Source organism: Mobula hypostoma, chromosome 2, assembly GCF_963921235.1.
Source record: "Mobula hypostoma chromosome 2, sMobHyp1.1, whole genome shotgun sequence".
Taxonomy (NCBI): domain Eukaryota; kingdom Metazoa; phylum Chordata; class Chondrichthyes; order Myliobatiformes; family Myliobatidae; genus Mobula; species Mobula hypostoma.
Window position 1 is genome coordinate 164,513,669 of NC_086098.1, and position 12,109 is coordinate 164,525,777.

Consider the following 12,109-nt stretch of genomic DNA (forward strand, 5'->3'; position numbering starts at 1 on the left):
CAACAAATCTCACCCTCCATCCTACCCACATAACACAGCACCAGGGTCAGAGTTCTCTGTCCATCTGTAATAAGACCATAAGACCACCATCTTTCCACCACCCGATTACTGTGGCTCCAGAAACATTGTCCAAATGAAGACAGCAGGGACAGCAGACACTGGAATCTGGATCAATCCACAAGCCACTGGATTGAGCAGCATCTGGTGGGAGTGAGGACAAGGAATTGTCTAGGGACAAGGGAGTGAGCAGTCCTCTCCTTCCACCAATGTTGAGGCCCTCCTGCAGGTTGTTAGTTGTCCAAACTCTCCCTCTGTAAGTGATGAGGGTTGGAAGCAAGAAACGGGGGAGGGGGACCTATGGGAACATGAAGGGGCATTCAATACCTTAAGCCCACGCTGTGACTCCACAGCTCTCTGCCCCGCTTCTCAAAAACAGATCCACCTACCCTGCCTTTGAGGATCACAGCCTCAGAATACAAGGATGTCCATTTAGAACAGAGATGAAGAGGAATTTTTTTAGCCAGAGGATGGCGAATTTATGGAATTCATTGCCACAGATAGCTGTGGAGGCCAGGTCATTGAGTATATTTAAAGTGGAGGTCGAGAGGTTCTTGAATATTAAGGGTGTTAAAGGCTACAGGAGAAGGCAGGAGAAAGGGAAAATAAATCAGCCATGATGGAATCGTTGCAAAGACTTGATGGGCCGAATGGCCTAATTCTGTCACTATGTCTGATGGTCTTCTCAGCAGACCCACAGACCCTTGTGGCCTTTGAGGGAGAGAGTGCAGGTTTGTAACAGCTGTTTCTCATTACCTGTTAACCCTTTCAGTTCCAGTGCCATTCTGTGACACTGAACCCTGGTGGTCCCTTCAACCAGAGCTGTGGTGGGCAGGCTGCAAACATTTGCTCCTGAGGTGGGAGTTCTCAACAGAGGCTCTACACTGTCCTCTTGGGTCAACATCCAGTCTGAAACCTGACAACGTACTGTTCAAGGACATTAACCTACTGCCCTCTACTGTGCCTATTGTCTTGTTTATTATTTATTGTAATGCCGGCACTGTTTTGTGCACTTTATGCAGTCCTGGGTAGGTCTGTAGTCTAGTGTAGTTTTTGTGTTGTTTTACGTAGTTCAGTGTAGTTTTTGTATTGTTTCATGTAGCATCATGGTCCTGAAAAACATTGCCTCGTTTTTACTGTGTACTGTAGCAGCAGTTATGGTCGAAATGACAATAAACAGTGACTTGACTTGACTCAACTTGACTTGACTCGACTCGACTCTTGATGGGCAAGGGACAAATCGTGAGGTGTTAAACCCTGGTGGGTGGGGGTGGGTGGGCTTTATCAGGTGAATGTTGGGAACACACAGTTTTCTCCCTGGTCAGTTTCCCCACACAAATCGGTGCCAGCTAACCTAATTACGTCTCTATAGAGACAGCTTCAGGGAAGTTCCCATCGTGGCCCAGTATGGGGTGGGGTTGTTAGCTGTCCTGTGGTCATGGCTTGGGGGGAGGGTCTGAAACTGGCCTGACAAGCATGGACAATGGAGAGGGCCTTCATCCTGTCCACCCCTTCCTTGGGTCGGCCTACGTACAGGACAAGCCATTCCCACCACCTGTCGGCGCCAGCAGACCGTGGGGCTGTGTTAATGCTGGGCCAATTTCAAAAGGGTCAAGTTCAAAGTAGGGCTGATGGGTGTGAGGTTTAGTGATCTGACAGAGGTGTATAAAGTCAGGAGGAGTGTAGGTGGGGTAAATACACACAGACCTTTTCCCCAGGGAAAGCGAATCAAAAATTAGAGGGCACACGTTTAAGATGAGGGGTTAAAGATTGACAAGGGACGCAAGGGACAGCTTTTCCATTCTGAGGGTGGTCCATATATGGAACAAGGTTCTAGAGAAGAGATTGAAGCAGTGACCTTACCAACACTTACACCGGGATGTGGATAGAAAAGGTTTAGACCAGGGGTTCCCAACCTGGGCCCACGGACCCTCGGTTTATGGTAGGGGGTCCATAAAAAAGGTTGAGAACTCTTGATTTAGAGGGATTTGGGGAAAATGTGAGCAAAAGGGATAACTTAGATGGGAACTTTGGTTGACATGGAGCAGATGGGCTGAAGGGCCTGTGAATGTTGTTTTATCCTATGACGCCCATTCCTTTAATGCACAACACTCTGAGGGGAAAGGGACTGAGGGAAGGTGGGTGAGTTGCAGCAAACAGCTAATTAATATAGGCCAAGCCCCTCTGACTGCTTCCTGCAACCCCCAGACCCCCATTCGTCCTGTCCTATATAACCATACAACAATTACAGCACGGAAACAGGCCATCTCGTGACAAGACTAGGTGAACTCTTACTCTCACCTAGTCCCACCGATCTGCACTCAGCCCATAACCCTCCATTCCTTCCCTGTCCATATAGCTGTCCAATTTAACTTCAAATGACAACATCGAATCTGCCTCAACCACTTCTGCTGGAAGCTCGTTCCACACAGCTATCACTCTCTGAGTAAAGAAGTTCCCCTTCATGTTACCACTAAACTTTTGCCCTTTAACTCTCAACTCATGTCCTCTTGTTTGAATCTCCCCCCTTTCAATGGAAAAAGCCTATCCGTGTTAACTCTATCTATCCCCCTCATAATTTTAAATACTACACCTCTATCAAGTACCCCCTCAACCTTCTACGTTCCAAAGAATAAAGAACTAACTTGTTCAACCTTTCTTTGTAACTTAGGTGATGAAACCCAGGCAGCATTCTAGTAAATCTTCTCTGTACTCTCTCTATTTTGTTGACATCTTTCCTATAATTCAGTGACCAAAACTGTACACAATACTCCAAATTTGGACTCACCAACGCCTTGTACAATTTCAACATTACATCCCAACTCCTATACTCAATGCTCTGATTTATAAAGGCCAGCATACCAAAAGCTTTCTTCACAACCCTATCCACATGAGATTCCACCTTCAGGGAACTATGCACCATTATTCCTAGATCCCTCTGTTCTACTGCATTCTTCAATGCCCTGCCATTTACCATGTATGTTCTATTTTGATTATTTTGAGTCCTCTGCACTCTGCCTGCCCGTCCCATTTGACCTAGACCGATGGTTTTGAACTCCCTCACCTGGGAAACACAGCTCTGGCAGCCCACACAGGTCGATTCCCTTTGGAATTCTGAGGTGCTCCTTCGGGAGTTCCACGCTGCTGAAGGGTTGGCCCGATGGGAGATCTGGCCCAGTGGTACCCTCTGTATTGTTCCTGCAGGTCTCGGAACTGGACTGAGCGCTGATGAAGGGTGGTGTGTAAATGGACAGCACCTCAGGTGACGCATCAGAGGCTTCAGAGCCATTGTGTTGTATATCCTTCAAAAGATAAAACATCAGGAAGTAAGAAACCATAGTTTGTGGCAGAACATGTCAATTCAACGATACGACACGGAGCACTCTTCTGGCCCTTTGAGCAGTGCTGTCCCAGCAGCCCCCAACACTCTGTTTAACCCTAACCTAATCACCGGACAATTCACAATGACCAGTACCTACCCAGTACGTCTGTGGCCAGTGGGAGAAAACCAGGGCACCCGTTCCATGAGGAGGGTGCCCTGGACTGAACTCTGAACTCTGACATCCTGAGCTGGAACAGCGTCGTGCTAACCACTATGCCACCATGTTAGTCTTGTCGAGGCCAGGAGAGGCACAAGAAGAGACCTCGGCAGGTAGGACAGGAAGACTCGAGCAGAGACCTTGGCAGGTGGGGCAGGAAGACTCGAGGAGAGACCTTGGCGGGAAGGACAGGAAGACTCGAGGAGAGACCTCAGCAGGTAGGACAGGAAGACTCGAGGAGAGACCTTGGCAGGTGGGGCAGGAAGACTCGAGGAGAGACCTCGGCAGGTTGGACAGGAAGTCTCGAGGAGAGACCTCGGCAGGGAGGACAGGAAGACTCAAGGAGAGACCTTGGCAGGTAGGACAGGAAGTCTCGAGGAGAGACCTCGGCAGGTAGGACAGGAAGACTCGAGGAGAGACCTCAGCAGGTAGGACAGGAAGACTCGACGAGAGACCTCGGCAGGTAGGACAGGAAGACTCGAGGAGAGACCTCAGCAGGTAGGACAGGAAGACTCGAAAAGAGACCTTGGCAGATGGGGCAGGAAGACTTGAGGAGAGACCTCGGTAGGTAGGACAGGAAGACTCGAGAAGAGTCCTCAGCAGGGAGGACAGGAAGTCTCGAGGAGAGGCCTCAGCAGGTTGGACAGGAAGACTCGAGGAGAAACCTTGGCAGGTGGGGATTGAAGACTCGAGGAGAAACCTTGGCAGGTGGGGCAGGAAGTCTCGAGGAGAGACCTCGGCAGGTAGGACAGGAAGACTCAAGAAGAGACCTTGGCAGACGGAGCAGGAAGACTCAAGGAGAGACCCCGGCAGGTAGGACAGGAAGTCTCGAGAAGAGACCTCGGCAGGTAGGACAGGAAGTCTCGAGGAGAGGCCTCAGCAGGTTGGACAGGAAGACTCGAGGAGAGACCTCGGCAGGTAGGACAGGAAGACTCGAGAAGAGACCTCGGCAGATGGGGCAGGAAAACTCAAGGAGAGACCCCGGCAGGTAGGACAGGAAGTCTCGAGGAGAGGCCTCAGCAGGCAGGACAGGAAGACTCGAGGAGAAACCTTGGCAGGTGGGGCAGGAAGTCTCAAGGAGAGACCTCGGCAGGTAGGACAGGAAGACTCGAGGAGAAACCTGGGCAGGTGGGGCAGGAAGTCTCGAGGAGAGACCTCGGCAGGTAGGACAGGAAGACTCGAGGAGAGACCTCGGCAGGTTGGACAGGAAGACTCGAGGAGAGACCTCGGCAGGTAGGACAGGAAGACTCAAGGAGAGGCCTCAGCAGGTTAGACAGGAAGAATCGAGGAGAAACCTTGGCAGGTGGGGATTGAAGACTCAAGGAGAAACCTTGGCAGGTGTGGCAGGAAGTCTCGAGGAGAGGCCTCAGCAGGCAGGACAGGAAGACTCGAGGAGAAACCTGGGCAGGTGGGGCAGGAAGTCTCGAGGAGAGACCTCGGCAGGTAGGACAGGAAGACTCGAGGAGAAACCTGGGCAGGTGGGGCAGGAAGTCTCGAGGAAAGACCTCGGCAGGTAGGACAGGAAGACTCGAGGAGAGACCTCAGCAGGTTGGACAGGAAGACTCGAGGAGAGACCTCGGCAGGTAGGACAGGAAGACTCGAGAAGAGACCTCGGCAGATGGGGCAGGAAGACTCGAGGAGAGACCTCGGCAGGTAGGACAGGAAAACTCGAGAAGAGACCTCGGCAGATGGGGCAGGAAGACTCGAGAAGAGACCTCGGCAGATGGGGCAGCAAGACTCGAGGAGACACCTCGGCAGATGGGGCAGGAAAACTCGAGGAGAGACCTCGGCAGGTAGGGCAGGAAGTCTCGAGAAGAGACCTCGGCAGGTAGGACAGGAAGTCTTGAGGAGAGGCCTCAGCAGGTTGGACAGGAAGACTCGAGGAGAGACCTCGGCAGATGGGGCAGGAAGACTCAAGGAGAGACCTCGGCAGGTAGGACAGGAAGACTCGAGGAGAAACCTGGGCAGGTGGGGCAGGAAGTCTCGAGGAAAGACCTCGGCAGGTAGGACAGGAAGACTCGAGGAGAGACCTCGGCAGGTTGGACAGGAAGACTCGAGGAGAGACCTCGGCAGGTAGGACAGGAAGACTCGAGAAGAGACCTCGGCAGATGGGGCAGGAAGACTCGAGGAGAGACCTCGGCAGGTAGGACAGGAAGACTCGAGAAGAGACCTCGGCAGATGGGGCAGGAAGACTCGAGAAGAGACCTCGGCAGATGGGACAGGAAGACTCAAGGAGAGACCTCGGCAGATGGGGCAGGAAAACTCGAGGAGAGACCTCGGCAGATTGGGCAGGAAAACTTGAGGAGAGACCTCGGCAGGTAGGGCAGGAAGTCTCGAGAAGAGACCTCGGCAGGTAGGACAGGAAGTCTTGAGGAGAGGCCTCAGCAGGTAGGACAGGAAGACTCGAGGAGAGACCTCGGCAGATGGGGCAGGAAGACTCGAGGAGAGACCTCGGCAGATGGGGCAGGAAGACTCGAGGAGAGACCTCGGCAGGTAGGACAGGAAGACTCGAGAAGAGACCTCGGCAGATGGGGCAGGAAGACTCGAGGAGAGGCCTCAGCAGGCAGGACAGGAAAACTCGAGGAGAGACCTCGGCAGGTAGGACAGGAAGTCTCGAGGAGAGGCCTCAGCAGGTTGGACAGGAAGACTCGAGGAGAGGCCTCAGCAGATGGGGCAGGAAGACTCGAGTAGAGACCTCGGCAGATGGGGCAGGAAGACTCGAGGAGAGACCTCAGCAGGTAGGACAGGAAGACTCGAGGAGAGACCACAGCAGATGGGGCAGGGAGTCTCGAGGAGAGACCTCGGCAGGTTGGACAGGAAGTCTCGAGGAGAGACCTCGGCAGGGAGGACAGGAAGACTCAAGGAGAGACCTTGGCAGGTAGGACAGGAAGTCTCGAGGAGAGACCTCGGCAGGTAGGACAGGAAGACTCGAGGAGAGACCTCAGCAGGTAGGACAGGAAGACTCGACGAGAGACCTCGGCAGGTAGGACAGGAAGACTCGAGGAGAGACCTCAGCAGGTAGGACAGGAAGACTCGAAAAGAGACCTTGGCAGATGCGGCAGGAAGACTTGAGGAGAGACCTCGGTAGGTAGGACAGGAAGACTCGAGAAGAGTCCTCAGCAGGTAGGACAGGAAGTCTCGAGGAGAGGCCTCAGCAGGTTGGACAGGAAGACTCGAGGAGAAACCTTGGCAGGTGGGGATTGAAGACTCGAGGAGAAACCTTGGCAGGTGGGGCAGGAAGTCTCGAGGAGAGACCTCGGCAGGTAGGACAGGAAGACTCAAGAAGAGACCTTGGCAGATGGAGCAGGAAGACTCAAGGACAGACCCCGGCAGGTAGGACAGGAAGACTCGAGAAGAGACCTCGGCAGATGGGGCAGGAAAACTCAAGGAGAGACCCCGGCAGGTAGGACAGGAAGTCTCGAGGAGAGGCCTCAGCAGGCAGGACAGGAAGACTCGAGGAGAAACCTTGGCAGGTGGGGCAGGAAGTCTCAAGGAGAGACCTCGGCAGGTAGGACAGGAAGACTCGAGGAGAAACCTGGGCAGGTGGGGCAGGAAGTCTCGAGGAGAGACCTCGGCAGGTAGGACAGGAAGACTCGAGGAGAGACCTCGGCAGGTTGGACAGGAAGACTCGAGGAGAGACCTCGGCAGGTAGGACAGGAAGACTCGAGGAGAGGCCTCAGCAGGTTAGACAGGAAGACTCGAGGAGAAACCTTGGCAGGTGGGGATTGAAGACTCAAGGAGAAACCTTGGCAGGTGTGGCAGGAAGTCTCGAGGAGAGGCCTCAGCAGGCAGGACAGGAAGACTCGAGGAGAAACCTGGGCAGGTGGGGCAGGAAGTCTCGAGGAGAGACCTCGGCAGGTAGGACAGGAAGACTCGAGGAGAAACCTGGGCAGGTGGGGCAGGAAGTCTCGAGGAAAGACCTCGGCAGGTAGGACAGGAAGACTCGAGGAGAGACCTCAGCAGGTTGGACAGGAAGACTCGAGGAGAGACCTCGGCAGGTAGGACAGGAAGACTCGAGAAGAGACCTCGGCAGATGGGGCAGGAAGACTCGAGGAGAGACCTCGGCAGGTAGGACAGGAAAACTCGAGAAGAGACCTCGGCAGATGGGGCAGGAAGACTCGAGAAGAGACCTCGGCAGATGGGGCAGCAAGACTCGAGGAGACACCTCGGCAGATGGGGCAGGAAAACTCGAGGAGAGACCTCGGCAGGTAGGGCAGGAAGACTCGAGAAGAGACCTCGGCAGGTAGGACAGGAAGTCTTGAGGAGAGGCCTCAGCAGGTTGGACAGGAAGACTCGAGGAGAGACCTCGGCAGATGGGGCAGGAAGACTCAAGGAGAGACCTCGGCAGGTAGGACAGGAAGACTCGAGGAGAAACCTGGGCAGGTGGGGCAGGAAGTCTCGAGGAAAGACCTCGGCAGGTAGGACAGGAAGACTCGAGGAGAGACCTCGGCAGGTTGGACAGGAAGACTCGAGGAGAGACCTCGGCAGGTAGGACAGGAAGACTCGAGAAGAGACCTCGGCAGATGGGGCAGGAAGACTCGAGGATAGACCTCGGCAGGTAGGACAGGAAGACTCGAGAAGAGACCTCGGCAGATGGGGCAGGAAGACTCGAGGAGAGACCTCGGCAGATGGGGCAGGAAGACTCAAGGAGAGACCTCGGCAGATGGGGCAGGAAAACTCGAGGAGAGACCTCGGCAGATTGGGCAGGAAAACTTGAGGAGAGACCTCGGCAGGTAGGGCAGGAAGTCTCGAGAAGAGACCTCGGCAGGTAGGACAGGAAGTCTTGTGGAGAGGCCTCAGCAGGTTGGATAGGAAGACTCGAGGAGAGACCTCGGCAGATGGGGCAGGAAGACTCGAGGAGAGACCTCGGCAGATGGGGCAGGAAGACTCGAGGAGAGACCTCGGCAGGTAGGACAGGAAGACTCGAGAAGAGACCTCGGCAGATGGGGCAGGAAGACTCGAGGAGAGGCCTCAGCAGGCAGGACAGGAAAACTCGAGGAGAGACCTCGGCAGGTAGGACAGGAAGTCTCGAGGAGAGGCCTCAGCAGGTTGGACAGGAAGACTCGAGGAGAGGCCTCAGCAGATGGGGCAGGAAGACTCGAGGAGAGACCTCGGCAGATGGGGCAGGAAGACTCGAGGAGAGACCTCGGCAGATGGGGTAGGAAGTCTCGAGAAGAGGCCTCAGCAGGCAGGACAGGAAGACTCGAGAAGAGACCTCGGCAGATGGGGCAGGAAAACTCGAGGAGAGACCTTGGCAGGTAGGACAGGAAGTCTCGAGGAGAGGCCTCAGCAGGCAGGACAGGAAGACTCGAGGAGAAACCTTGGCAGGTGGGGAAGGAAGTCTCGAGAAGAGACCTCGGCAGGTAGGACAGGAAGACTTGAGGAGAGACCTCGGCAGGTTGGACAGGAAGACTTGAGGAGAGACCTCGGCAGGTAGGACGGGAAGACTCAAGAAGAGACCTCGGCAGATGGGGCAGGAAGACTCGAGGAGAGACCTCGGCAGGTAGGACAGGAAGACTCGAGAAGAGACCTCGGCAGGTAGGACGGGAAGACTCGAGAAGAGACCTCGGCAAATGGGGCAGGAAGACTCGAGGTGAGACCTCGGCAGATGGGGCAGGAAGACTCGAGGAGAGACCTCGGCAGGTAGGACAGGAAGACCGAGGAGAAACCTGGGCAGGTGGGGCAGGAAGTCTCGAGGAGAGACCTCGGCAGGTAGGACAGGAAGACTCGAGGAGAGACCTCGGCAGGTTGGACAGGAAGACTCGAGGAGAGACCTCGGCAGGTAGGACAGGAAGACTCGAGGAGAGGCCTCAGCAGGTTAGACAGGAAGACTCGAGGAGAAACCTTGGCAGGTGGGGATTGAAGACTCAAGGAGAAACCTTGGCAGGTGTGGCAGGAAGTCTCGAGGAGAGGCCTCAGCAGGCAGGACAGGAAGACTCGAGGAGAAACCTGGGCAGGTGGGGCAGGAAGTCTCGAGGAGAGACCTCGGCAGGTAGGACAGGAAGACTCGAGGAGAAACCTGGGCAGGTGGGGCAGGAAGTCTCGAGGAAAGACCTCGGCAGGTAGGACAGGAAGACTCGAGGAGAGACCTCAGCAGGTTGGACAGGAAGACTCGAGGAGAGACCTCGGCAGGTAGGACAGGAAGACTCGAGAAGAGACCTCGGCAGATGGGGCAGGAAGACTCGAGGAGAGACCTCGGCAGGTAGGACAGGAAAACTCGAGAAGAGACCTCGGCAGATGGGGCAGGAAGACTCGAGAAGAGACCTCGGCAGATGGGGCAGCAAGACTCGAGGAGACACCTCGGCAGATGGGGCAGGAAAACTCGAGGAGAGACCTCGGCAGGTAGGGCAGGAAGTCTCGAGAAGAGACCTCGGCAGGTAGGACAGGAAGTCTTGAGGAGAGGCCTCAGCAGGTTGGACAGGAAGACTCGAGGAGAGACCTTGGCAGATGGGGCAGGAAGACTCAAGGAGAGACCTCGGCAGGTAGGACAGGAAGACTCGAGGAGAAACCTGGGCAGGTGGGGCAGGAAGTCTCGAGGAAAGACCTCGGCAGGTAGGACAGGAAGACTCGAGGAGAGACCTCGGCAGGTTGGACAGGAAGACTCGAGGAGAGACCTCGGCAGGTAAGACAGGAAGACTCGAGAAGAGACCTCGGCAGATGGGGCAGGAAGACTCGAGGAGAGACCTCGGCAGGTAGGACAGGAAGACTCGAGAAGAGACCTCGGCAGATGGGGCAGGAAGACTCGAGAAGAGACCTCGGCAGATGGGGCAGGAAGACTCAAGGAGAGACCTCGGCAGATGGGGCAGGAAAACTCGAGGAGAGACCTCGGCAGATTGGGCAGGAAAACTTGAGGAGAGACCTCGGCAGGTAGGGCAGGAAGTCTCGAGAAGAGACCTCGGCAGGTAGGACAGGAAGTCTTGAGGAGAGGCCTCAGCAGGTTGGACAGGAAGACTCGAGGAGAGACCTCGGCAGATGGGGCAGGAAGACTCGAGGAGAGACCTCGGCAGATGGGGCAGGAAGACTCGAGGAGAGACCTCGGCAGGTAGGACAGGAAGACTCGAGAAGAGACCTCGGCAGATGGGGCAGGAAGACTCGAGGAGAGGGCTCAGCAGGCAGGACAGGAAAACTCGAGGAGAGACCTCGGCAGGTAGGACAGGAAGTCTCGAGGAGAGGCCTCAGCAGGTTGGACAGGAAGACTCGAGGAGAGACCTCAGCAGATGGGGCAGGAAGACTCGAGGAGAGACCTCGGCAGATGGGGCAGGAAGACTCGAGGAGAGACCTCAGCAGGTAGGACAGGAAGACTCGAGGAGAGACCTCAGCAGATGGGGCAGGGAGTCTCGAGGAGAGACCTCGGCAGGTTGGACAGGAAGTCTCGAGGAGAGACCTCGGCAGGGAGGACAGGAAGACTCAAGGAGAGACCTTGGCAGGTAGGACAGGAAGTCTCGAGGAGAGACCTCGGCAGGTAGGACAGGAAGACTCGAGGAGAGACCTCAGCAGGTAGGACAGGAAGACTCGACGAGAGACCTCGGCAGGTAGGACAGGAAGACTCGAAAAGAGACCTTGGCAGATGGGGCAGGAAGACTTGAGGAGAGACCTCGGTAGGTAGGACAGGAAGACTCGAGAAGAGTCCTCAGCAGGTAGGACAGGAAGTCTCGAGGAGAGGCCTCAGCAGGTTGGACAGGAAGACTCGAGGAGAAACCTCGGCAGGTAGGACAGGAAGACTCGAGAAGAGACCTCGGCAGATGGGGCAGGAAGACTCGAGAAGAGACCTCGGCAGATGGGGCAGGAAGACTCAAGGAGAGACCTCGGCAGATGGGGCAGGAAAACTCGAGGAGAGACCTCGGCAGATTGGGCAGGAAAACTTGAGGAGAGACCTCGGCAGGTAGGGCAGGAAGTCTCGAGAAGAGACCTCGGCAGGTAGGACAGGAAGTCTTGAGGAGAGGCCTCAGCAGGTTGGACAGGAAGACACGAGGAGAGACCTCGGCAGATGGGGCAGGAAGACTCGAGGAGAGACCTCGGCAGATGGGGCAGGAAGACTCGAGGAGAGACCTCGGCAGGTAGGACAGGAAGACTCGAGAAGAGACCTCGGCAGATGGGGCAGGAAGACTCGAGGAGAGGCCTCAGCAGGCAGGACAGGAAAACTCGAGGAGAGACCTCGGCAGGTAGGACAGGAAGTCTCGAGGAGAGGCCTCAGCAGGTTGGACAGGAAGACTCGAGGAGAGGCCTCAGCAGATGGGGCAGGAAGACTCGAGGAGAGACCTCGGCAGATGGGGCAGGAAGACTCGAGGAGAGACCTCGGCAGATGGGGTAGGAAGTCTCGAGAAGAGGCCTCAGCAGGCAGGACAGGAAGACTCGAGAAGAGACCTCGGCAGATGGGGCAGGAAAACTCGAGGAGAGACCTTGGCAGGTAGGACAGGAAGTCTCGAGGAGAGGCCTCAGCAGGCAGGACAGGAAGACTCGAGGAGAAACCTTGGCAGGTGGGGAAGGAAGTCTCGAGAAGAGACCTCGGCAGG

At 55.7% G+C, this 12,109-nt stretch overlaps 1 protein-coding gene across 1 annotated transcript in view; it reads right to left on the reverse strand.

The window, feature by feature from the left end:
- LOC134342635 (DENN domain-containing protein 3-like) overlaps window positions 1-12,109 on the reverse strand; it is a 182,460-nt gene that overhangs the window by 117,378 nt on the left and 52,973 nt on the right. Inside the window, exon 3 of the mRNA XM_063040994.1 lies at window positions 3,122-3,359. Within this exon, the coding sequence (XP_062897064.1) occupies window positions 3,122-3,359 (238 nt within the window). The remainder of the gene's footprint in view (window positions 1-3,121; window positions 3,360-12,109) is intronic.